We start from the raw sequence: 25399 nt of genomic DNA on the forward strand, positions 1-25399 counted from the left end.
TGCATGTTTGCACAAAAATATATGCACAAGAATGTTTACCAAAGAACTATTGGTATAATACCTAGTGAAAAAGTTGGAACAATTGGAATATCCATCATTAACAGACAATATACAAATTATGGTTCATCCATATGCCATGCTATTATGCAGCTATTTAAAAAATGAGAAAGATACATACATACAGGCAGAGAAAGAGTTCCAGAGATTTTTTCGAAATAATTTTTAAATAAAAAACCTATGGTAGTGAAAGGCATGGTATGAGTGTACATGCATGGATCAAACCCTTGATGGACGGTACATATTTTCTGGGAAGAGAAGTAGAAGTGAGAGGAAACATACCTTTCATTACTGCTTTTATATTTTTCTTTATGTGTTAATTTTGTACAACAATGTATTCATTTATTATTTAAGTAATAACCAACTAAAAATCCTAAATGCCAAAAAAGGAAGGGAAGAAGAAAGAAGAGAAGGGATGAATGGAGGGAGATAGGCAGATACTCAGAATAGGTAAAAAATGATGAAACACAACCAAATTAGAGTCTGTCTACAAGAGACTTAACCACAAGCTTCAAAAGGAGAGGTATTCAAAAATCATCTCCAGGGTCTGGCATATAGTAAGCATTTATATTTATGAGGGAAGAAAGCAAGATAGTGAAGATAGAGAGGAAGAAAAAAATGGAAAAAGTCCAGAGAAAAAGGGAATAAACAAAAATTTATCATGTAAAAAAAAAAAATTCACAATGCCAGTATCTGCCAGGGTGAAATTTAAGGTGAAAAAGCATGAAAAAGTGAAAAAAATGACATTTAATATCAGTCATTGTTATCACATTCTTGCAAGCTGTAACAGTCAAAATCCTGAACCAGGTGAGAGGCCTGGAGCTCGTGGCCCTGCTTCCCCTTCAGCCCCGTCCAGCACCCCTGTCCCCTGCGCTCACTATGCTTCAGCCAACCCGGCCACTTTTCAGCTCTAAGATGCAGCTGCTCCCCACCTTAGCGCTGTCAGAGTGCATCCTGTTCCCTCACCCTTGCCTGTTTCCACCGTCCTCCCTAACCCTCAGTTGGCTCACATCAACTCATTCCTCAGGTCTTACTTTCACTGACTTTTCACACAATATAGGGTTTTTTAAGTGCCTTCACTGTAACACACCAGGTGGTAGACACAGGAGTTTCACAGAACTATCCAAACTGGGTAAGTTTCCACGTTCTATGCTCATCGCACAGAGTGCCTCCATGAGTGGAACATTTATCACAACTGAAATTAATGTGGAAAGCAACATTCACGAGCATCACTTCCTAACAGAAAGAACATCTACCATAAATAAGCTGCCAAGTCTTAGTGGTGAGGAAGGAATTCTTCTTAAGCAGGCAAACGATAAGGACACCTGATAGCAACCGTGGGATTTTACATTATTCTGGAATTTCTGTTAAATACAATGAGCTATAAAGACTGGAAATGAGACAATGAGACAACACTGTGATCTGGCAGGAAGTTGCCCCAGGGAAGTAATCTGAATCACACACAAGATTTAGTTATAAGAATGTTTCAAATCCAAAAATGGGCAGACGACCTAAATAGACATTTCTCCAAAGAAGACATACAGATGGCCAAGAAGCACATGAAAAGCTGCTCAACATCACCAATCATTAGAGAAATACAAATCAAAACTACAATGAGGTATCAGCTCACACCGGTCAGAATGGCCATCATCAAAAAATCTACAAACAATAAATGCTGGAGAGGGTGTGGAGAAAAGGGAACCCTCCTGCACTGTTGGTGGGAATGTAAATTGATACAGCCACTATGGAGAACAGTATGGAGGTTCCTTAAAAAACTAAAAACAGAACTACCATATGACCCAGCAATCCCATTACTGGGCATATACCCTGAGAAAACCATAATTCAAAAAGAGTCATGTACCACAATGTTCATTGCAGCACTATTTACAATAGCCAGGACATGGAAGCAACCTAAGTGTCTATTGACAGATGAATGGATAAAGATGTGGCACATATATACAATGGAATATTAGCCATAAAAAGAAATGAAACTGAGTTATTTGTAGTGAGGTGGATGGAAGTAGAGTCTATCATACAGAGTGAAGTAAGTCAGAAAGAGAAGAACAAATAACATATGCTAACACATATATATGGAATCTAAAAAAAAAAAAAAAAGGTTCTGATGAACCTAGGGGCAGGACAGGAATAAAGATGCAGACATAGAGAATGGCCTTGAGGACACGGGGAGGCGGAAGGGTAAACTGAGACGAAGTGAAGAGTAGCACTGACATACATACACTACCAAATGTAAAATAGATAGCTAGTGGGAAGCAGCTACACAGCACAGGGAGATCAGCTCGGTGTTTTGTAACCACCTATAGAGGTGGGATAGGGAGGGTGGGAGGTAGACTCAAGAGGGAGGGGATATGGGGTTATATGTATACATATAGCTGATTCACTTTGTTATACAGCAGAAACTAACACAACATTGTAAAGCAAGTATACTCCAATAAAGATGTTTTAAAAAATGTAAAAACAAAAAAAAAAAAGAAAAAGAATGTTTCACACGCAGTATTATTTATATCGGGACAAAATTAGGGGCAATCCACATCCCAAAAAGTTGACAAATGGTAAAATGAATTATAATACACTCTATAGTGTAATAATATTATGCCATAAAATTCAAGGTTTGGGGGCATATTTAATGACAAAAGAGTATAAGATTATAATTTATATATATGAAAATAATTTTATACTAAATGTTTTAGAAAACTAAATTACGGACTTATAGGTAATTTTTACATTATTACTTAAAATTTTCAGTCTTTTCCAACTCTGTAAAATATATTGCTTTTACAGTACAGAACAGTTTAAAACTCTAATCTCACAGAAAGACTGAGAAGATTAAAGTTATAAAAAGATACCTTCTAAAACTGTTAAAATTAAAGAGACTGACAATACCAAATGTGGAGCGGATTTAGAGCAAGGGGAATTTCCATACATTGCTAATGGGAATATAAAATGGGAATTTCAAACTGTACAACCACTTTGGAAAATGGTCCGGCAGCATCTTATGAAAGTTAAAAATACATCTGCCCTGTGACCAAGCAATTCTATTTGTAGGTAAAAGAAAAACATTTGATGGCAAAAAAAAACTTGTATAAGAATGTTCACAGCGGCCGCCGCCACCACGCACGCCGTGGGAGCTGTGACTGATAACGAAGTCATACGGAAGCGTCTCCTCATTGATGGAGATGGCACTGGAGATGATGGGAAAATTAATCTGCTAGCGAAAAGTTTCATTAAATGGTACAACTCTGGATCCCAGGAAGAGGGATACAGCCAGTACCAACGTATGCTGAGCACACTGTCCCAATGTGAATTTTCAATGGGCAAAAGTTTGCTGGTATACGATATGAACCTCAGAGAAATGGAAAATTATGAAAAAATTTACAAAGAAATAGAAGGTAGCATTGCTGGAGCACATGAAAAAATCGCTGAGTGCAAAAAGCAAATTCTTCAAGCAAAACGAATACGAAAAGATAGCCAAGAATATGATGCATTGGCAAAAGTGATTCTGTGTCGTCCAGACAGGTGTGAGACATTAAAGGAACTACAGGCTCTGGGAAAGGAATTAGAGCATCTTTCACATATTAAAGGAAGTATTGAAGATAAGCTGGAATTGAGAAGGAAACAGTTTCACGTTCTTCTTAGCACCATCCATGAACTTCAACAAACACTGGAAAATGATGAAAAGCTCTCAGAGGTAGAAGAAGCTCAAGAAACAAGCATGGAAACCAATCCTAAACCACAGACCAACTAATCACTCACCATTCCCAAGAACACTGAAGTAGCAACATGATCTTAGTGTGTTCAGAGTTTGTTGTGCTCTTGAGATATTTAAAGTTTTAGCAATGAACTACTTTGCCTTTAAATATTAATGCACAGTTCATTCATATTTCTTCACATAAAGGAAGATGACTTCATTATGTATTTGTTTTTATTGAAATGCCTTTTTTATACTTAAAAGTAGGAAGCAACATCCAAAAATGTTTAATAAAATGCTTTCAAGTCAAAAAACAAAAAGGAATGTTCACAGCAACTTGATTTATAATAATCAAAACGGAGAACAACACAAATATCCATCCAACAGGAAAATGAATAAACAAATTATAATAATATTCTTACAATGAAATACCACTCAGAAATAGAAGGGGAAAAGTGTTGATTCACACAGCCAATATGAATCTCAAAGATTATACAGTATATATTAAAGAAGCCAGATACAAAAGAGAACACATTGCATGATCCCATTTATATGGAGTTCTAGAACAGACAAAACTAATCTACAGTGATAGAAATCTGAGAGGGAGGTGTGGGGATTGACTGGGAAAGGGCAAGAGAGAACTCTCTGGGGAGAATGGAAACTTCTACATCTTGATAAAGGCATAGATTACATGGGTGTATGCATTTGTCAAACACACTGCACTGTACAATTAATATTAATGCATTTCACTCTATGTAAATTGTACCTTCATAAAAATAAATAAATAACAAAGGATTTGAAACTCGCACTAAGGTGGATAAAGATAAAAATCAACAGACCTTTTATTACCCCTCAAATCTCATGAAATTGGTGCCACCAATTTGCAAGACCTATCACACAAAGGGTAAACTCACAAAGAAAGCAATAGTATATAATTTTCTGGTACTTCTACCATTTGTACCTTCAATTTGTATATTCTATTAATTTACATTTAAGCCAATGACATTTCCATACTTCCCATTCATTTACTTCTATCTGATCACTTTGCAAAGATGGAAGAGAGCCCTACAAGAAAGGGAGCAAGAAATTGACAGGAAGCTCAGAGTTCTCTACCCACACTCCAAGAAACAGGAATATCACACATAGGGTGGTAATTAAATATGTAAGCTGTTAAGGAGAAGTGGTACATATATGCAATGGAATATTACTCAGCCATAAAAAAAGAATGAAATGATGCCATTTGCAGCAACATGGATGGACCTAGAGATTATCATACTAAGTGAAGTTAAGTCAGACAGAGAAAGACAAATGCCATATCACTTATATGTGGAATCTAAAAAATGATACAAATGAACTTATTTACAAAACAGAAACAGACTCACAACATAGAAAACAAACTTATGGTTACCACAGGGGAAAGACAGGGGGAGGGATAAATTAGGAGGTTGGGATTAACATACACACTACTATATATAAAATAGATAATCAACAAGGACCTACTGAATAGCACAGGGAACTATACGCAATACTCTGTAATAACCTATATTGGAAAAGAATCTGAAAAAGAATAGATATATGTATAACTATATCACATTGCTGTACATCTGAAACTAACACAACATTGTATATCAACTATATTCCAATATAAAATAAAAATTTAAAAAATAGGTAAGCTCTGAAGTCTTTATGATCTGAGTTTTGTTTACTGGCTCTGTGTCTTTGGGTAAACTTTATTATTATTAGTTTATTCTATTTATTCTATCATTATTATAATAAATAATATTCTATTATTTATTGTATTCAATAAAATCTATTAAAAATTCAAGTTAAATTCAATTCTTCAAGAATACACACCATTGTAAAGCAATTATACTTCAATAAAGATGTTTAAAAAAAAAAAAAAAAGAGGAAAGTAACATTAAAAAAAAAAAAAAAAAAAAAAAGAATACACTATTTACAGGAAAATGTACCATAACTATATAAAGCATATATGCCTGCTCATTTCTCAGTGCACACAAAAAATTATTTTGAAAATAGTGTCTAGAAATCTACTGCTAAGTTCTGATTCTGTTCTTCTTAGGTATAAACAATTTTGTCATTCAATAAGTTCCTGAATTCAATTCTGATATGAGTAAGTTTTTGCTAATATATTTCAATTATGTTTAAATTTGAAATAACATTTTGTATGGCCTTTCAAAAATCACTTTTTTTCTGGCCTCAAAAAATGCCTTTTTCTAAAAGGGCACCATAAAAACAAACGGAGCAACAAAAACCCCATTTGCTATTATTAAAACTGACAGAAGATTTTGTTATATTATCATCCCTATTTTATCTACCAACTTAAAATATCACTACAAATACAAAAAAGTTGCTTATTTGTCTTATAGGAACAAAATGTATCTATTTGCTGGTAAACATTCAGATCAATTTACATGAGAATCTGTTCATATTACCTACTTGTTTACAAGTGGTTTTGGCAGACACATTTTTATAGTAACCCAATATAAGAAGAAAATAGGCTAGAATATCGATAACAACATTGTATTACAACCATCAAACTTGCTAAGAGACTAGAACTTAATGATTGTAACCACTAAAAAAAGACAATTCATGTAATGTGATAGAGGTGCTAATTATCACTACAATAGCAATCATACTACAATATACAAATGTATCAAAAAACATGTACACCTTAAATTTATACAATGTTATATGTCAAATGTATTTCAATTAAAAAATAGGCTAGAACTGGAGCTCGTCAATTACAAGAGAATTACACACAGTGTTTTTGGTTTATATCATTAAAATGACCATACTCACGTCTAGTCATTAATACGAATGAACTACATGCCAGATAAAATATTAAAAATTCTGAAATAGATATATATATGGAAATCCAAGAGAACTACACACAGTGTTTTTGGTTTATATCATTAAAATGACCATACTCACGTCTAGTCATTAATACGAATGAACTACATGCCAGATAAAATATTAAAAATTCTGAAATAGATATATATATGGAAATCCAAGAGAACATCCACAATGTATGCTCTCAAGAAAATAAAATATAGTCATTAACAGAGTTGACCCATTACCGTTAAATCAGTTCAAAAACTGTCTAAACTATATCCAAACTCTCCTGTTTCTCAATGTCTGCTTTTGGAAGGCAAGCACACTCTCACCATATGCCTGTGGCCTGAAAGCACATATAGTGAAGGCTGTTCTCAAAGACTTGGAAAATTTACAAAGATTTTGTGACTTCCAGATTCACAGAGAGCTGTAAATAGACAGAACTTATTTTAAGGCATTTCAACATTAGTTCTCCTGATACCAGCAGAATAAATAAATCAGAGCAAATGGACATGAAAATAATTCGATTACTTTCCCTTCCTGAATCTTAAAATATAAATCCCTCAGGTGATTCAAGTTTTGGATAAAGACTTAGAACAAGAGTTTTCTTATCTAAACTCTTCCTCAGTGGTACACAGTAAGTCTGCCCCTCTTCTTCACATCCTTTCTCTGGAATACCTATTTCATTCCCACAGCATCAGTGAATACCCCATCGTGGTAACTCAAATCTATCTCTAGCGCTGACCTATCTTCTGAGCACCACTCCAGGCTCCTCCAACTAGGGTTCATGGATGACTCAATCTCAGCATGTCCAAAACCAAACTCACCTTTGTCCATCCAAACCTATTCCTTCAAAATGCCCTCTCTTTGTTAATGGCTTCAAAAAGCACGGGGAAAATCACATTAGAATCTTGAGAGTCATCTTAGACTCTTCTTTCTCTCTTTCACCACTGCCAATACCATTTCACTTCTTTTTTTTTTTAACATCTTAACTGAAGTAAAATTGCTTTATAATGGTGTGTTAGTTTCTGCTTTATAACAAAGTGAATCAGCTATACATATACATATATCCCCATACCTCCTCCCTCTTGTGTCTTCCTCCCACCCTCCCTATCCCACCCATCTAGGTGGTCACAAAACACTGAGATGATTTCCTAAGTGTCAATGGACACTTAGGTTGCTTCCATGTCCTGGCTATTGTAAATAGTGCTGCAATGAACATTGTGGTACATGACTCTTTTTGAATTATGGTTTTCTCTGGGTATATGCCCAGTAGTGGGATTGCTGGGTCATATGGTAGTTCTATTTTTAGTTGTTTAAGGAACCTCCATACTGTTTTCCATAGTGGCTGTATCAATTTACATTGCCACCAGCAGTGCAAGAGGGTTCCCTTTTCTCCACACCCTCTCCAGCATTTACTGTTTGTAGATTTTTTGAAGATGGCCATTCTGACCTGTGTGAGGTGATACCTCATTATAGTTTTGATTTGCATTTCTCTAATGATTAGAGATGTTGAGCATCCTTTCATGCATTTGTTGGCAATCTGTATATATATTCTTTGCAGAAATGTCTATTTAGGTTTTCTGCACATTTTTGGATTGGGTTATTTGTTTTTTTGATATAGAACTGCATGAACTGTTTGTAAATTTTGGAGATTAATCCTTTGTCAGTTGCTTCACTTGCAAATATTTTCTCCCATTCTCAGTGTTGTCTTTTCATCTCGTTTATGGTTTCCTTTGCTGTGCTAAAGCGTTTAAGTTTCACTAGGTCCCATTTGTTTATTTTTGTTTTTATTTCCATTTCTCTAGGAGGTGGGTCAAAAAGGATTTTGCCGTGATTTATGTCATAGAGTGTTCTGCCTATGTTTTCATCTAAGAGTATTATAGTGTCTGGCCTTACATTTAGGTCTTTAATCCGTTTTGAGTTTATTTTTGTGTATGATGTTAGGGAGTGTTCTAATTTCATTCTTTTATATGCAGTTGTCCAGTTTTCCCAGCACCACTTATTGAAGAGGCTGTCTTTTCTCCACTGTATATTCTTGTCTCTTTATCAAAAATAAGGTGACCATATGGGCATGGGTTTATCTCTGGGCTTTCTATCCTGTTCCATTGATCTATATTACTGTTTTTGTGTCAGTACCATACTGTCTTGATTACTGTAGCTTTGTAGTATAGTCTCAAGTGCGGGAGCCTGATTCCTCTAGCTCTGTTTTTCTTTCTCAAGATTGCTTTGGCTATTCGGGGTCTTTTGTGTTTCCATACAAATTGTGAAATTTTTTGTTCTAGTTGGTAAAAAATGCTATTGGTAGTTTGACAGGGATTGCATTGAATCTGTAGATTGCTTTGGGTAATATATTCATTTTCATGATGTTGATTCTTCCAAGCCAAGAACATGGTATATCTCTCCATCTGTTTGTATCATCTTTAATTTCTTTCATCAGAGTCTTATACTTTTCTGCATTCAGGTCTTTTGTCTCCTTAGGTAGGTTTATTCCTAGGTATTTTATTCTTTTTGTTGCAATGGTAAATGGGAGTGTTTTCTTAATTTCTCTTTCAGATTTTTCATCATTACTGTATAGGAATGCAAGAGATTTCTGTGCATTAATGTTGTATCCTGCTACTTTACCAAATTCATTGATTAGCTCTAGCAGTTTTCTGGTGGCATCTTTAGGATTCTCTATGTATAGTATCATGTCATCTGCAAACAGTGACAGCTTTACTTCTTTTCCGATTTGGATTCCTTTTATTTCTTTTTCTTCTCTGATTGCTGTGGCTAAAACTTCCAAAACTATGTTGAATAGTAGTGGTGAGAGTGGACAACCTTGGCGTGTTCCTGATCTTAGAGGAAATGGTTTCAGTTTTTCACCATTGAGAACGATGTTGTCTGTGGGTATGTCATATATGGCCTTTATTATGTTGAGGTAAGTTCCCGCTATGCCTACTTTCTAGAGGGTTTTTATCATAAATTTGTGTTGAATTTTGTCGAAAGCTTTTTCTGCATCTATTGAGATGATCATATAGTTTTTCTATAGTTAATCAAATCCAAGAAGCGCAGAGAGTCCCATACAGGATAAATCCAAGGAGAAACACGCCAAGACACATATTAATCAAACTATCAAAAATTAAATACAAAGAACAAATATTAAAAGCAGCAAGGGAAAAACAACAAGTAACACATAAGGGAATCCCCATAATGTTAATAGCTGATCTTTCAGCAGAAACTCTGCAAGCCAGAAGGGAGTGGCAGAACATATTTAAAGTGATGAAAGAGAAAAACCAACAACCAAGATTACTCTACCCAGCAAGGATCTCATTCAGATTTGACGGAGAAATTAAAAGCTTTACAGACCAGCAAAAGCTAAGAGAATTCAGCACCACCAAACCAGCTTTACAACAAATGCTAAAGGAACTTCTCTAGGCAGAAAACACAAGAGAAGGAAAAGACCTACAGTAATAAACCCAAAACAATTAAGAAAATGGTAATAGGAACATACATATCGATAATTACCTTAAATGTAAATGGATTAAATGCTCCAACCAAAAGACATAGATTGGCTGAATGGATACAAAAACAAGACCCGTATATATGCTGTCTACAAGAAACCCACTTCAGACCTAGGGACACATACAGACTGAAAGTGAGGGGATGGAAAACGATATTCCATGCAAATGGAAATCAAAAGAAAGTTGGAGTAGCAATTCTCACATCAGACAAAATAGACTTTAAAACAAAGACTATTGCAAGAGACAAAGAAGGACACTACATAATGATCAAGGGATCAATCCAAGAAGAAGATATAACAATTGGAAATATTTATGCACCCAACATAGGATCACCTCAATACATAAGGCAAATACTAACAGCCATAAAAGGGGAAATCGACAGTAACACAATCATAGTAGGGGACTTTACCACCCCACTTTCACCAATGGACAGATCATCCAAAATGAAAATAAATAAGGAAACACAAGCTTTAAATGATACATTAAACAAGATGGACTTAATTGATATTTATAGGACATTCCATCCAAAAACAACAGAATACACATTCTTTTCAAGTGCTCATGGAACATTCTCCAGGATAGATCATATCTTGGGTCACAAATCAAGCCTTGGTAAATTTAAGAAAATTGAAATCGTATCAAGTATCTTTTCTGACCACAACGCTATGAGACTAGATATCAATTACAGGAAAAAATCTGTAAGAAATACAAACACATGGAGGCTAAATAACACACTACTTAATAACCAAGAGATCACTGAAGAAATCAAAGAGGAAATCAAAAAATACCTAGAAACAGATGACAATGAAAACACAACGACCCAAAACCTATGGGATGCAGCAAAAGCAGTGCTAAGAGGGAAGTTTATAGCTATACAAGCCTACCTTAAGAAACAAGAAACATCTCAAATAAACAACCTAACCTTACACCTAAAGCAATTAGAGAAAGAAGAACAAAAAAACCCCAAAGTTAGCAGAAGGAAAGAAATTATAAAGATCAGATCAGAAATAAATAAAAAGAAATGAAGGAAACGATAGCAAAGATCAATAAAACTAAAAGCTGGTTCTTCGAGAAGATAAACAAAATTGATAAACCATTAGCCAGACTTATCAAGAAAAAAAAGGAGAAGACTCAAATCAACAGAATTAGAAATGAAAAAGGAGAAGTAACCACTGACACTGCAGAAATACAAAGGATCATGAGAGATTACTACAAGCAACTATATGCCAATAAAATGGACAACCTGGAAGAAATGGACAAATTCTTAGAAATGCACAACCTTCCAAGACTGAACCAGGAAGAAACAGAAAATATGAACAGACCAATCACAAGTAATGTAATTGAAACTGATTAAAAATCTTCCAACAAACAAAAGCCCAGGACCAGATGGCTTCACAGGCGAATTCTATCAAACATTTAGAGAAGAGCTAACACCTATCCTTCTCAAACTCTTCCAAAATATACCAGAGGGAGGAACACTCCCAAACTCATTCTATGAGACCACCATCACTCTGATACCAAAACCAGACAAAGATGTCACAAAGAAAGAAAACTACAGGCCAATATCACTGATGAACATAGATGCAAAACTCCTCAACAAAATACTAGCAAACAGAATCCACAGCACATTAAAAGGATCATACACTATGATCAAGTGGGGTTTATTCCAGGAATGCAAGGATTCTTCAATATATGCAAATCAATCAACATGATACACCATATTAACAAATTGAAGGAGAAAAACCATATGATCATCTCAATAGATGCAGAGAAAGCTTTCGATAAAATTCAACACCCATTTATGATAAAAATCCTCCAGAAAGTGGGCATAGAGGGAACTTTCCTCAACATAATAAAGGCCATATATGACAAACCCACAGCCAACATTGTCCTCAATGGTGAAAAACTGAAACCATTTCCACTAAGATCAGAAACAAGACAAGGTTGCCCACTCTCACCACTATTATTCAATACAGCTTTGGAAGTTTTAGCCACAGCAATCAGAGAAGAAAAAGAAATAAAAGGAATCCAAATCGGAAAAGAAGAAGTAAAGCTGTCACTGTTCGCAGATGACATGATACTATACATAGAGAATCCTAAAGATGCTACCAGAAAACTACTAGAGCTAATCAATGAATTTTGTAAAGTAGCAGGATACAAAATTAATGCACAGAAATCTCTTACACTCCTATACACTAATGATGAAAAATCTGAAAGGGAAATTAAGAAAACACTCCCATTTACCACTGCAACCAAAAGAATAAAATATCTAGGAATAAACCTACCTAAGGAGACAAAAGACCTGTATGCAGAAAATTATAAGACACTGATGAAAGAAATTAAAGATGATACAAATAGATGGAGAGATATACCATGTTCTTGGATTGGAAGAATCAACATTGTGAAAATGACTCTACTACCCAAAGCAATCCACAGATTCAATGCAATCCCTATCAAACTACCACTGGCATTTTTCACAGAACTAGAACAAAAAATTTCACAATTTGTATGGAAACACAGAAGACCCCGAATAGCCAAAGCAATCTTGAGAAAGAAAAACGGAGCTGGAGGAATCAGGCTCCCTGACTTCAGACAATACTACAAAGCTACAGTAATCAAGACAGTATGGTACTAGCAGAAAAACAGAAATATAGATCAATGGAACAGGATAGAAAGCCCAGAGATAAATTCACACACATATGGTCACCTTATCTTTGATAAAGGAGGCAAGAATATACAGTGGAGAAAAGACAGCCTCTTCAATAAGTGGTGCTGGGAAAACTGGACAGCTACATGTAAAAGAATGAAATTAGAACACTCCCTAACACCATACTCAAAAATAAACTCAAAATGGATTAAAGACCTAAATGTAAGGCCAGACACCATCAAACTCTTAGAGGAAAATATAGGCAGAACACTCTATGACATAAATCACAGCAAGATCCTTTTTGACCCACCTCCTAGAGTAATGGAAATAAAAACAAAAATAAACAAATGGGACCTAATGAAACTTAAAAGCTTTTGCACAGCAAAGGAAACCATAAACAAGATGAAAAGACAACCTTCAGAATGGGAGAAAATATTTGCAAATGAAGCAACTGACAAAGGATTCATCTCCAAAACATACAAGGAACTCATGCAGCTCAATATCAAAAAAACAAACAACCCAATCCAAAAATGGGCAGAAGACCTAAATAGACATTTCTCCAAAGAAGATATACAGATTGCCAACAAACACATGAAAGAATGCTCAACATCATTAATCATTAGAGAAATGCAAATCAAAACTACAATGAGATATCATCTCACACCGGTCAGAATGGCCATCATCAAGAAATCTACAAACAATAAATGCTGGAGAGGGTGTGGAGAAAAGGGAACCCTCTTGCACTGTTGGTGGGAATGTAAATTGATACAGCCACTATGGAGAACAGTATGGAGGTTCCTTAAAAAACTAAAAATAGAACTACCATACGACCCAGCAATCCCACTACTGGGCATATACCCTGAGAAAACCATAATTCAAAAAGAGTCATGTACCACAATGTTCACTGCAGCTCTTTTTACAATAGCCAGGACATGGAAGCCACCTAAGTGTCCATCAACAGATGAATGGATAAAGAAGATGTGGCACATATATACAATGGAATATTACTCAGCCATAAAAAGGAACGAAACTGAGTTATTTGTAGTGAGGTGGATGGACCTAGAGACTGTCATACAGACTGAAGTAAGTCAGAAAGAGAAAAACAAATACCGTATGCTGACATATATATGGAATCTAAAAGAAAAAGAAAAAAATATGATCAGAAGAACCTAGGGGCAAGACAGGAATAAAGATGCAGACCTACTAGAGAATGGACTTGAGGATACAGAGAGGGGGAAGGGTAAGCTGGGACAAAGTGAGACAGTGGCATGGACATATATACACTACCAAACGTAAAATAGATAGCTAGTGGGAAGCAGGTGCATAGCACAGGGAGATCAGCTCGGTGCTTTGTGACCACCTAGAGGGGTGGGATATGCAGGGTGCGAGGGAGGGAGATGCAAGAGGGAAGAGATATGGGGACATATGTATATGTATAACTGATTCACTTTGTTATAAAGCATAAACTAACACCATTGTAAAGCAATTATACTCCAATAAAGATGTTAAAAAAAATAAAAAATAAAAGAAAAAAAAAGGGACAGACAGAACGCTAGGACAAATGGTAAAAGCAAAGCCATACAGACAGAATCACACAAAGAAGCATACACATACACAGTCACGAAAAGAGGAAAAGGAAAAAAATATATATATCTATATACAAAAAAAAAAGGAAGAGAGCAACCAAATCAATAAACAAATCTATTAATGATAATTAACTCTAAATACTAAGCTAAGATAAACATAAAACCAGAAACAAATTAGATGCAGAAAGCAAACCCCAAGTCTACAGTTACTCCCAATGTCCACCGCCTCAATTTTAGGATGATTCGTTGTCTATTCAGGTATTCCAGAGATGCAGGGCACATCAAGTTGATTGTGGAGATTTAATCTGCTGCTCCTGAGGCTGCTGGGAGAGATTTCCTTTTCTCCTCTTTGTTCGCACAGCTCCTGGGGTTCAGCTTTGGATTTGGACCCGCCTCTGCGTGTAGGTCCCCTGAGGGCATCTGTTCCCCATCCAGACAGGACAGGGTTAAAGGAGCAGCTGATTAGGGGTCTCTGGCTCACTCAGGCTCGGGGGAGGGAGGGGTACGGAATGCGCTGTGTGTTCTCCCGGGGAAGTTGTCCCTGGATCATGGGACCCTAGCAGTGGCGGGCTGCACAGGCTCCCGGGAGGGGAGGTGTGGATAGTGACCTGTGCTTGCACACAGGCTTCTTGGTGGCTGCAGCAGCAGCCTTAGCGTCTCATGCCCGTCTCTGGGGTCCACGCTGATAGCCGCAGCTCGCGCCATCTCTGGAGCTCGTTTAGGCGGTGCTCTGAATCCCCTCTCCTCGCGCACCCTGAAACAATGGTCTCTTGCCTCTTTGGCAGGTCCAGACCTTTTCCCGGACTCCCTCCCGGCTAGCCGTGGCGCACTAGCCCCTTCAGGCTGTGTTCACGCAGCCAACCCCCGTCCTCTCCCTGGGATCTGACCTCCGAAGCCCGAGCCTCCGCTCCCAGCTCCCACCCATCCCTATTCTTTTGTCTCTGTTTTTTCTTTTTTCTTTTGCCCTACCCAGGTACGTGGGGAGTTTCTTGCCTTTTGGGAAGTCTGAGGTCTTCTGCCAGCGTTCAGTAGGTGATCTGTAGGAGTTGTTCCACATGTAGATGTATTTCTGATGTATTTGTGGGGAGGAAGGTGATCTCCACGTCTTATTCCTCTGCCATCTTGAAGGTCTCTCTACCATTTCATTTCTACTTCCTCATTGTGCTTGGAAATCATTCCCTTTCTCCCACCCCTACTGTCACTGTCCTAAGTCATGTTTGTCTTCATTTCTCCTGGAAACTAGTATAACAGATCCCTGACTGGTCTCTAAACTCGCAGTCTCATACATTCTAGGTTATCTTCCACATTCAGCCAGAGATTTCTAATAAAATACGAATGCAACCATACCATTTCCTTTCTTAAATCCTTGGGATAGTTTGCTATAAATAAATCCAAATTCCTTATCTCAGCATTTAAAGCTCTTCATGTTCTAGCCTCTTCCAACCTTTCCAGCTTCATCTCAAACATTCTAGAGACCACATGCTGTGTTCCACTGTGTTTTGTTTTTTTTTTTTTTTTAAACAATGATCAGACATTGAGGATTTTTTTTTTAATTTATTTATTTATTTATTTTTGGCTGTGTTGGGTCTGCGTTTCTGTGTGAGGGCTTTCTCTAGTTGTGGCAAGCAGGGGCCACTCTTCATCGCGGTGCGCGGGCCTCTCACTATCGCGGCCTCTCTTGTTGCGGAGCACAGGCTCCAGACGCGCAGGCTCAGTAGTTGTGGCTCACGGGCCTAGTTGCTCCGCGGCATGTGGGATCCTCCCAGACCAGGGCTCGAACCCGTGTCCCCTGCATTAGCAGGCAGATTCTCAACCACTGCGCCATCAGGGAAGCCCCTGTGCTCTTTTTAATCCCAAGAACTTTGCAGGTTTTGTCCTTTTACCTAGAAAATTCCTACTCATCTTTCAAAGCAGTTCAAATATCGCCTCTTCTAGAAAGACATTCCCAATGTTTCTTTCCATTTAGAATCAAGTGTTACTCCCTCTGTATTCCCACTCTTATTTACTTTTCCGCTTATTATTACTGTTTATATCTACCTTTTTCATCAGCTACCTGAAGCTGCTAGAAAATATCACAGAAGGTATAGAGTACATTCCTCTATGTACATTCCTCTAGAAAGAAAGGCTTTGTACTCCATTTCAAGCTTAAATTCTAGCTCTATTGTATAGTTTTCCACCAAACAGTTAATAATACCAAGTTGCCACATAGCTACCTGAAGAAGGTGTATAATTTTTAGAATGCTTGTTTAGATATAGAGAAGTTGAGCCTCTCCTCAAGAAGCCTAATGATCTGGAGGTTTCCAGCAGTGAACCAGAAGCATGTACCCCGTGACTAATGTTCTCTAGTGAACTCTACCTCAAGATTATGCTGATTTGAAATTCAATAATATTATGGATGTAGTTCTCAAATTTCCTTCTAGACAAGAAAGAAAGAATGAACTTTGGAGATTAAAATCACATAGTGACATTATTCCCCTATGGTGTTTTGGGGTTTTTTTCCATTCTTTCATTCAAAACACACACACACACACACAGAGTTCATGCTGTCATGGAGTATTCAATTTTTTTTTAGGAAAAACATATTCAGTACATCACAGACTGAAGTAGAGGTAGTTGCTCTAAAGCTGTGGTTCTCACAGGGGGTAACTTTGCTCCTCAGGAGGTATCTGACAATGTCTGGAGATGTTTTTAATTGTTACAAGTTGCATCCAGGGGTAGAGGTCAGGAATGCTACTTACAATGCACACAACAGCTCCCCACAAAACAGAATTCTCTAGTCCAGAATGTGAATAGCACCAAGGCTGGGAAACACTGTTCCACATGAAGACTACTCAGAACTGCAAAAGGATATAGAAAAGAAATCTGACCAAGAGTGACAGCTTGGGAGATGCTTTCTTGAGAGTGATGGATGCTTGAGATCTGAAAGCCTGGGAGGAGAAAAAGGAGCTGAGTAGGTGGGTGGTGATGGAGGGAGAAAAGTGATAGTGTTCCAAGTAGAGGACCCACAGGTGCTAAGTCCCTGAGGTGCGTGTCTCATCACGTGACAGAAGGGTTTGGCTGAAGTGCCAAAAGAAGGAGAGAGAAGTAAATGTTGAAGTTGTAAAGACAGCCAATGCCAATCATGCCAGTACTTATGATTTTGTTCTCTACCCTACAGCAGTAAAAGGCCATCGAAGGGTTTCTAAGGAAAGAGACTGGTTATACAAAGATTAAACTGAATTTAGAAAAGATCTCTCTGACTGCAGGGTAGAGAAGATCTTGAAGGAGAAGTTGGATGTGTGCAGGAGGACAGTATAACCATCCGGGGAAGAGATGATAGTATCTTGGACCAGGATGGTGGCAGCAGAGACGGAGACAAGAGAGTCCATGTGAGGTGCAGCTTGACAGGAATTTGTGATGGGCTGGCTCTGGAGGGTGAGGGAGAGTGAAGTGTCAAGGATGATGCTGTGGATCTAACACAGCCTCTATCTTTGATGGATGGTGGTGGCAGGAGAGGGAGTGGATTAGGTTTGGCAGAGGAAGAGCCGGAGCTGGTTTTAAACATACTGATGTATAGAGACACAAGCAGGAATACCAGTCAGGGAGCTGGGACTCTGGGTCCGGAGTGCAGAGGAAATGTGTGAGGTCGTTTAGGAAGAGATAATAGGGAAAGAGAGGGTGAACTAATAACAGGGAAGACAGGGGATTGTGAACTCCAGCTGCCTCTGTTATTTATACGTGATTCTCATCTGCTGTCTGTTTCTGTCACATCTGCCTCAAGCAGTCATGTCTTTCAGCTTATTGCCCATATTTATCTCACTGGTGAGCCACTAGTGTTTGCCTTCTGCATTGTTGGTTCATTTGTTGTTGTGCCCAACTGCTCATTTACTTTCAGGCAAGCATTTCTCTGTTTGCTTATTTGTGTCAAAGGAAAAAACAAAAAAAACCCCTCAACCTCCTTTGTAGTTTGTATAGCATTTATGGTCTCTCTTAGTCCCTTCATGCTGCTAACAACCAGAGCAGATTAATCAACGGCTTTCCTCCATATTTGATTTCTCTTAGAATCAGCTTTCACATTTGTGCCCTCTCTACATTCACAGACATTTAAAAATAAATTTTCCTTTTGGCTATTTCATGGTCTGGGGTAAACAGCTCAGGAATTTCATTTCCAAGTGAATCTAGAACAGTTCAAATGGCCCTGTCTCTCTCCACCATGCTCCATTGTCTCTGAAAGTCACTGCCCTCCAGAATACATCTCCCCTTGGTTTTATTTCTCCCTGGTCCATGAAAGCCAAAAAGACAGATTAACTATGGTTTGTAAAGGTTATGTTGTCTGTGTGATTGTGAGAGCACAAGATTAATAAAGAAAAGTCTCATGTCTCCCCCAGATGAGAAGTGTTTTTAGGGTTTACCTCCAGCCATAGAACAGGGCATGAAGGATGATTTTCAAGGTTTTAAGTCCATGGTTCTCAACCCTAGAGGTACCTTAGAAATACCTATGACAATTTAAAAAATTATACGTGCATAGAGACCCCATTCTAAGAACTTATTCCTAAGATTTGAGAAGGGGTATGTTCATCCAAATTTTAAAAGGCTGCACAGGGGATTCTGAAACTGATAGCCTAATAGATTTAAGTGACACCCACCCAAGCCAAGCACACGAGACTTCTTTGGAAAAAGTAGTCACCCACCAGCAGTCAGTATCTAATAATAGTGTCTAAATAGGCTAGCCAGGGCCTAGCAGTCATGAGGAGGAGAATTGTGGAATGAATTCCAAAGCAGAAAGGGCAAACTCCAAGTCACAAGAGGCAGAAGCAGGAAAACTGGTTATCCGGGCATCGCCAGCACATGCTTTTCTAACCACGAACTGAATCAGGTATAGAGACACCTTTAAATAGAAGCAAGTAGCCAGGGCAGAGCAGCAGAACCACGGCTTCAGTGAAGCGTCTGTGTGCGCTAAGTGGAGGGGGTAGAGTTGAGTAAGAAGAAAAAGTTCTAGAAATAGAAGAGTGCAGAAGCTCAAAGACGAAAGTTGAGTAAACAGTAAGTATGGATGGTAAGAGCTCCTATAATAATTATGAATTAAATTTCTACTGCCATAGCCCAATAAAATTTATGGCCTTTTTTATTTGTTTTAAGCTTCTCTGCTATTATTATTCACCTTTCTTCCCTATCCTTCCTAGTTTTCACAAGAAAAATGAGGCCAAATGTTTTAGAAATGAGACTAGGAGTCCTACCTATAATCTATTTTAAATTTGTATCCTAGAGCTGAAAATTGACTGCATTACTGAAATGTCAAAAATGATCCTATCTGAATATTACATTCTGAAACAGAAAATAACATATATCCTTAAGAGCCCTCAGTAGTATTATAAAACAGCATTATATTTAAATTTAGTAATATTTTATGGAGAAATAATAAAATAAACTGGCAAGTCATTAGAATCGGCAAACAAGCTTTAAAGACATTACAATTTCTCAAAAATTCTGCATATTTCTAGGATCTGTGATAAATAAGAAATTGTCACTTTGCTAATTATAGCATTATAAAGATAATTTAAGTCTCACAGACTTTGCAAAGCAAGAGAAGGAAGAGAAAAAGGGTCGATGAGAATCCTACTTCTCCTCAACTTAAACTTTTTCTCATGTCAACTCAGCTTTCTTCCAAATGAAACCAATGTCTCCCTGTCAGATGCATTTCCTAGGCACGGTTGGGAGGGTGCTATTATGGATAATTAAACGGGAAAATGGAAACCCATGCTTTTCTTCTACAAACATCAACTAGCAAGTCAATTAATGAAGCTGTTGTATGAGAGGCTCTGCTTTCTCTCTTACTGGTTATGGCAAAGGAACCCAGTTCAAGGCACAGCCAAGAGTGTCTTTTCTTAAGACAGCCTAACCCTGTCTCTCAGGGTTACGCAGAGCTAGGCCCAGCCTGAAGATGGTGGCCGAGGCGCACATGCTCAGCTCACTTTCAGTCCGTTTCTCTTCTCTGATCTGTGCCGAGAGACAAGAGTGAAAATCTGGAGGAAGAGTTCAGATCCAGCATTGAAGGGAAGTCCCAGAGAAATTCATCGCTTTGCAATATTGCAGACAGGAAAACCTACCAAGAACAGGTTCACCTTCTGCCCCCAAGGAAGCCAGGTTACATATTTACAGGTGTGTGAAGAAGAGCATGATCTTTATAGATGTGGAAGAGGAAGACAGGAGAGAACCTTGGTCTCATGGAAGCTCATCTCTAAAAATCTCCAATGGAAAGAAAACTCCCTGTCGTGGTTGCCTGCCCTGTGGCTTAGAGCCCTGTGATTCTATCTGGGTGGACAGAGAAAGCCAAATGACAGAAAGTACTATAGACATAAATACGAGGAAGGGGAGGCAAATGAGCTCTGCAGGCCCCTCAAAGGATGGCTCGTGACCTCTAGCCTGAGGAACACGGATACAGAAAAGTCTAAGAGGCTTCCAAACGTACAGGAGACACACACTGCACTCCAGCTGAGCAAGACCCACCCTCGAATGTACTAACAAAGCTAAACTGAACATGAATTAGCAGTGGCCCAAGAGCTCATGGGCCAAATGAAATTTCGTTTTGGTAAAGTAAAAACTTTAATAAAATTGAACATTATGATCCAAGGCAGCCAAGCCACGCTCCTCAGGCCCACAGAACCTATAACCAAGCAAAGGACTTGGGCTCTTTGTAGCTATGTTTGAAAGGCAGATTGAGGCCTAGCTGTCCCGCCACCTTGCTCAACCATTCTGCCTGTGAAAGTTGTTTTGAAATTTTAAGTTCAGGATCTGAAGGGCCTGGTATATCACAAAGAGAACAGCAGGTCAAGAAACTAGCAAATGCTCCCAATTAGAATCATGTTTGTAGCTGACACAAGTGACTGTATGGTGGAATTAAAGGATGCCAAGGTGACCTTTTAGCCAAAATATATCCAGACATCCTGACCTGTACCTGCAATCCCAGCATTGTACATTCATTCATTTGGGTCTAGCCTTTTTAGTGTTTAAGAGTTCCTTATGAGGACTTCTCTGGTGGCACGGTGGTTAAGAATCTGCCTGCCCATGCAGCGGACACGGATTCAAGCCCTACTAAACCCGTGCACCACAACTACTGAGCCTGTGCTCTAGAACCCGCATGCCATAACTACTGAAGCCCGCGCGCCTAGAGCCCATGTTCCGCAACAAGAGAAGCCACCGCAGTGAGAAGCCCGCGCACCACAACAAAGAGTAGCCCCCGCTCGCCGCAACTAGAGAAAGCCCGCGTGCAGCAACGAAGACCCAATGCAGCCAAAAATAAATAAATAAATAAATTAAAAAAAAAAAAAAAAAGAGTTCCTTATGAAAAGACAAACACCCCTGGAATATATAGCACCAATAAGCAAGGCACGGAGAGATGGGAGAAGTGGGGATGGAAACTGGACCACGCAGGTGCTGTATTTTAAGTGACAGCCAACTTTTTCAGTAAAAGGCCAGATAGTAAATATTTTAGGCTTTCCATGTCCATCACAACTACTCACTTCTGCCACTACAGTGTGAAATCAGCCAGAAACAACATACAGATAAGCAACTGTGGCTGTATTCCAATAAAACTTAATTTAGGGACACTGAAATGTGAATTCCATGTAATTTCCACATGTCATGACACATTCTTCCTCTTCTGGTTTTTTCCCCAAACAGTCAGCAGGTCATAGTATGCTGATCCCTGCTGGATTAGGAAATAAAACTCACAAAATAAATCTCCCTGACTTCAGTTCTAACTGGGATATATCAACTATAACTAGCTACTGAGCTTGAGACAGAAATGGGTCAAGACGCCACACAACTATAATATTCACGCTAAAGTCTTCTATTAATAAAATATGCCCTTTTCATTGAATTTGGAAGATGTTGTTCATTTAATTATGGATAAAGAATGGCTTGCGTTATGACCTCAGGAGTATCTTTAGGCATTATTTTCTCCATTTGTGACTGAAGATGCTAATTACTGTTATTTCTTTCCCTCCTGGGCATTTCTCTCAAATTAATTAATGGTCCCACATATTAATGCTGTAAATGTACTAAGAAACTTGGAGAGTGATCATTTTGTAAATCCACTTAAGAAAAAACAAATGGACATGAAGCAAGACGCGACGTGCAAAATATTTGTAGTTCCTTGAATGATAACCATTCAGTTAACGTAACTACCTATGCTAATACTTCCCATCTTTTCAACTTTCTGTCTTTTCTTCCTTTCAAAAGAACTTTAGGGAAATGTCTGTGCTGTCCTCTTTGATCCGGGCTCTCAGCAGTCCTTTTATGTGCACTTGAACGTCCCCCATCCTTCCCCTACAGTGGCTACTGCCAAACTTGCATAGTATTCTCAACTCTCTACCCCACTCTATTCAAGAACGCTCAGTAAATGACCTTATTCCAAATCTCAGACAGAAAGTTCAAGCTAGAATTTCTTCAACTTTGTTGCCTCAACCCCAAATTATTGATGTCTACTTCATCAGAATCACCGTTTCTCTAGTCTCAGATACAATTAAGATCTTCTGTCCAAAGTCAATATCTCCACCTGTACTCAGGATCCTCTTCCCTTCTGTTCTCATGGGACCCCGTTCCACGTTTCTCTGTATTTTCAAACTGCTCTTCTCTCATTTCTCTAGTGGTTTATAAATATGTTCCCATCTTCTGAGATAAAACTCCCTCAACCCTGAGTCTCCTCTTTGGCCGTTTAGTCTTAGCATCTTTCTACTTACCTTAGAGCCAAGCTTCTTGAAATAATGCTGTATATTTATATTCTCTACTTTTCTATGTCCAATCCATCTCTGAGGCCACTATAATCTGACTTCTCAGAAACTGCCCAGGTAAAAGTTTTCAGTAACTTCATAATCATCAAATCCACAGAGTTATTTTCACCTGGAATTTACTGCAAATGCTGTTAGAGAAGGACCTAATAATGTATTTTTCTATATGACTGGACAATTACTCTTATACTATTAAATGCAATCTCAATCAAAATCCCAACAGGCTTTTGCAATGAGTTTGACAAGCTTTCCCTAAATGTTAAACATGGAAGAGTAGAGACGAAAAATATCCAAAAGATTTTAAAGATTAAGACGACCAGCTACCAAACACTTAAGTCCCAGTAAAACTATCATAATTAAAACAGCATGACATGGGTACAGCAATAAACTATTTTAGGCTTCATTTTCTTCGTGGTTCTGTATTATCTGCTACTGTTAACAACTCCCTCTCTTTTGAGTCCCTCTCTCTTCGTTCCTATAAAATTTCCCTACTGGAGTTGGCTCATACCTCTCACTCCTCTGTCCCCTTTCCTCCTTCCTTTTCTTCTATCTATTCCAAAGATACTGGTTCAAATGTCTTCTTTTCTTACTGTAAACACTCCCCTGGGAAAGCTCAGAATTTGTCATGGTTTTAACTATCACTGTCTAGCCAACACTATTTCTCTGCTCCCTTCCCAAGTAAGATTGTTTCAAGTTTTAGATAACCATGCTTTCTCTACTTCCTCAATCATTACAGAAAAGTACACTGCTAAGGTTGCCAATGACCTCTGTGTTGCCAAATTCGCTGCATATTTTTTCCACTCATATTATTCTATCACTCTGTAGTTTTCCCCACAGTTGGTCACTTTCTCCTTCTTTTAAATCCTGTCCTCTGGGAATTCCCTGGCGGTCCAGTGGTTAGGACTCCATGCTTCCACTGCAGGGGGCACAGGCTTGATCCCTGGTCAGTCAGGGAACTAAGATACTGCATGCTGTGCAGCGCAGCTGAAAAAAAAAAACCATACTGTCCTCTTTTGGATTCTGTAATATGACTCTGATCTGGCGTCCCTCTAATCTCTTTGGCCACTCCTCAATTATTCAAAAAGAGTTCCTGTATTTTACTTTTTCTTCAAAATGTTGAAGAGTTCAGTCCTGAGCATTCTCTTCTTTTTCTTCTTTGTACATTTCCTAAGTGGGTAATCTCATTGCCACAGCTTTAGATTCCTATGTCTCCCAGCTTATAACTCCTAAACTCTAACTTAAACTCCTGCACTCAGCTTCCAACTCATATATCTAACTGTCCACCTGACATCTCCACTTTGACTTCTCACAGGTGGCTTAACCATCAGGGTTGCCAGAAAAATAACTCATATAAACAAAAAAGGATGTTTTAGTATTAGTATGCAATATTTGTCATAGACGAATACTAAAACATTATTCATGGTTGATCTAAAATTCAAATTTAATTGGGCATCATGTTTTTATGTGCTAACTTGGCAACAATAGCTGAACTTATGTCCAAAATGGAACTCTTGATTTTTCCCTCCCTTACCCTTCAAACCACTCTCTTTCCAGTGTTTCACTTTTTTTTTTTTCTTTTTAAATTTTTTTGGCCATGCATCACGGCATGCGTTATCTTAGTGCCCCATCCAGGGATCGAACCTGCTCCCCCTGCGGTGGAAGCTCATAGTCTTAACCACTGGACCGCCAGGGAAGTCTCCACATTTTCTTAATTTTAGTAGATAGCACCACTTTTTAAAAAATTTTTTATTTTATTTATTTAATTATTTTTGGCTATGTTGGGTCTTCATTGCTGCGTGCGAGCTTTCTCTGGTTGCGGTGAGCGGGGGCTACTCTTCATAGTGGTGTGCGGGCTTCTCATTGCAGTGGCTTCTCTTGTTGCTGGACACGGGCTCTAGGCATGTGGGCTCAGTAGTTGTGGCTCACAGGCTCTAGAGAGCAGGCTCAGTAGTTGTGGCTCATGGGTTAGTTGCTTCGCGGCATGTGGGATCTTCCTGGACCAGGGCTCGAACCCGTGTCCCCTGCATTGGGAGGCAGATTCTTAACCACTGCGCCACCAGAGAAGTCCTATAGCACCACTCTTTACCCAGTTCCTCAAGCTATAAACCTGAAGGGATCAAATTTGATTTTTGTTTTTTCTTCACCTCTCACATCAAGTTCATCAGTAGGTCCCGTCAATTCTATCTCCAAATGTATCTCAAATTAGGCACTCGTCTCCATCCCAGGGCCACTGCTGTCTCTTACCTAGACTAATTCAATAGGCCTCTTATCACTGCCCC

At 38.4% G+C, this 25399-nt stretch overlaps 2 protein-coding genes across 2 annotated transcripts in view; one reads left to right on the plus strand and one right to left on the minus strand.

Annotated features, from left to right (window-relative positions):
• GPR158 (G protein-coupled receptor 158) overlaps positions 1 to 25399 on the minus strand; it is a 331787-nt gene that overhangs the window by 110440 nt on the left and 195948 nt on the right. The window lies entirely within an intron of this gene.
• LOC133085739 (THO complex subunit 7 homolog) lies at positions 3164 to 3828 on the plus strand. The gene has a single exon (XM_061182932.1). It carries the CDS (start codon positions 3164 to 3166, stop codon positions 3818 to 3820), a length of 657 nt encoding a protein of 218 aa, XP_061038915.1. The 3' UTR covers positions 3821 to 3828.

Source organism: Eubalaena glacialis, chromosome 2, assembly GCF_028564815.1.
Source record: "Eubalaena glacialis isolate mEubGla1 chromosome 2, mEubGla1.1.hap2.+ XY, whole genome shotgun sequence".
Taxonomy (NCBI): Eukaryota; Metazoa; Chordata; class Mammalia; order Artiodactyla; family Balaenidae; genus Eubalaena; species Eubalaena glacialis.

Excerpts from the sequence above, each read along its gene's own strand:
- LOC133085739 (XM_061182932.1), top strand. The coding sequence starts at position 3,164 with ATGTTCACAGCGGCCGCCGCCACCACGCACGCCGTGGGAGCTGTGACT.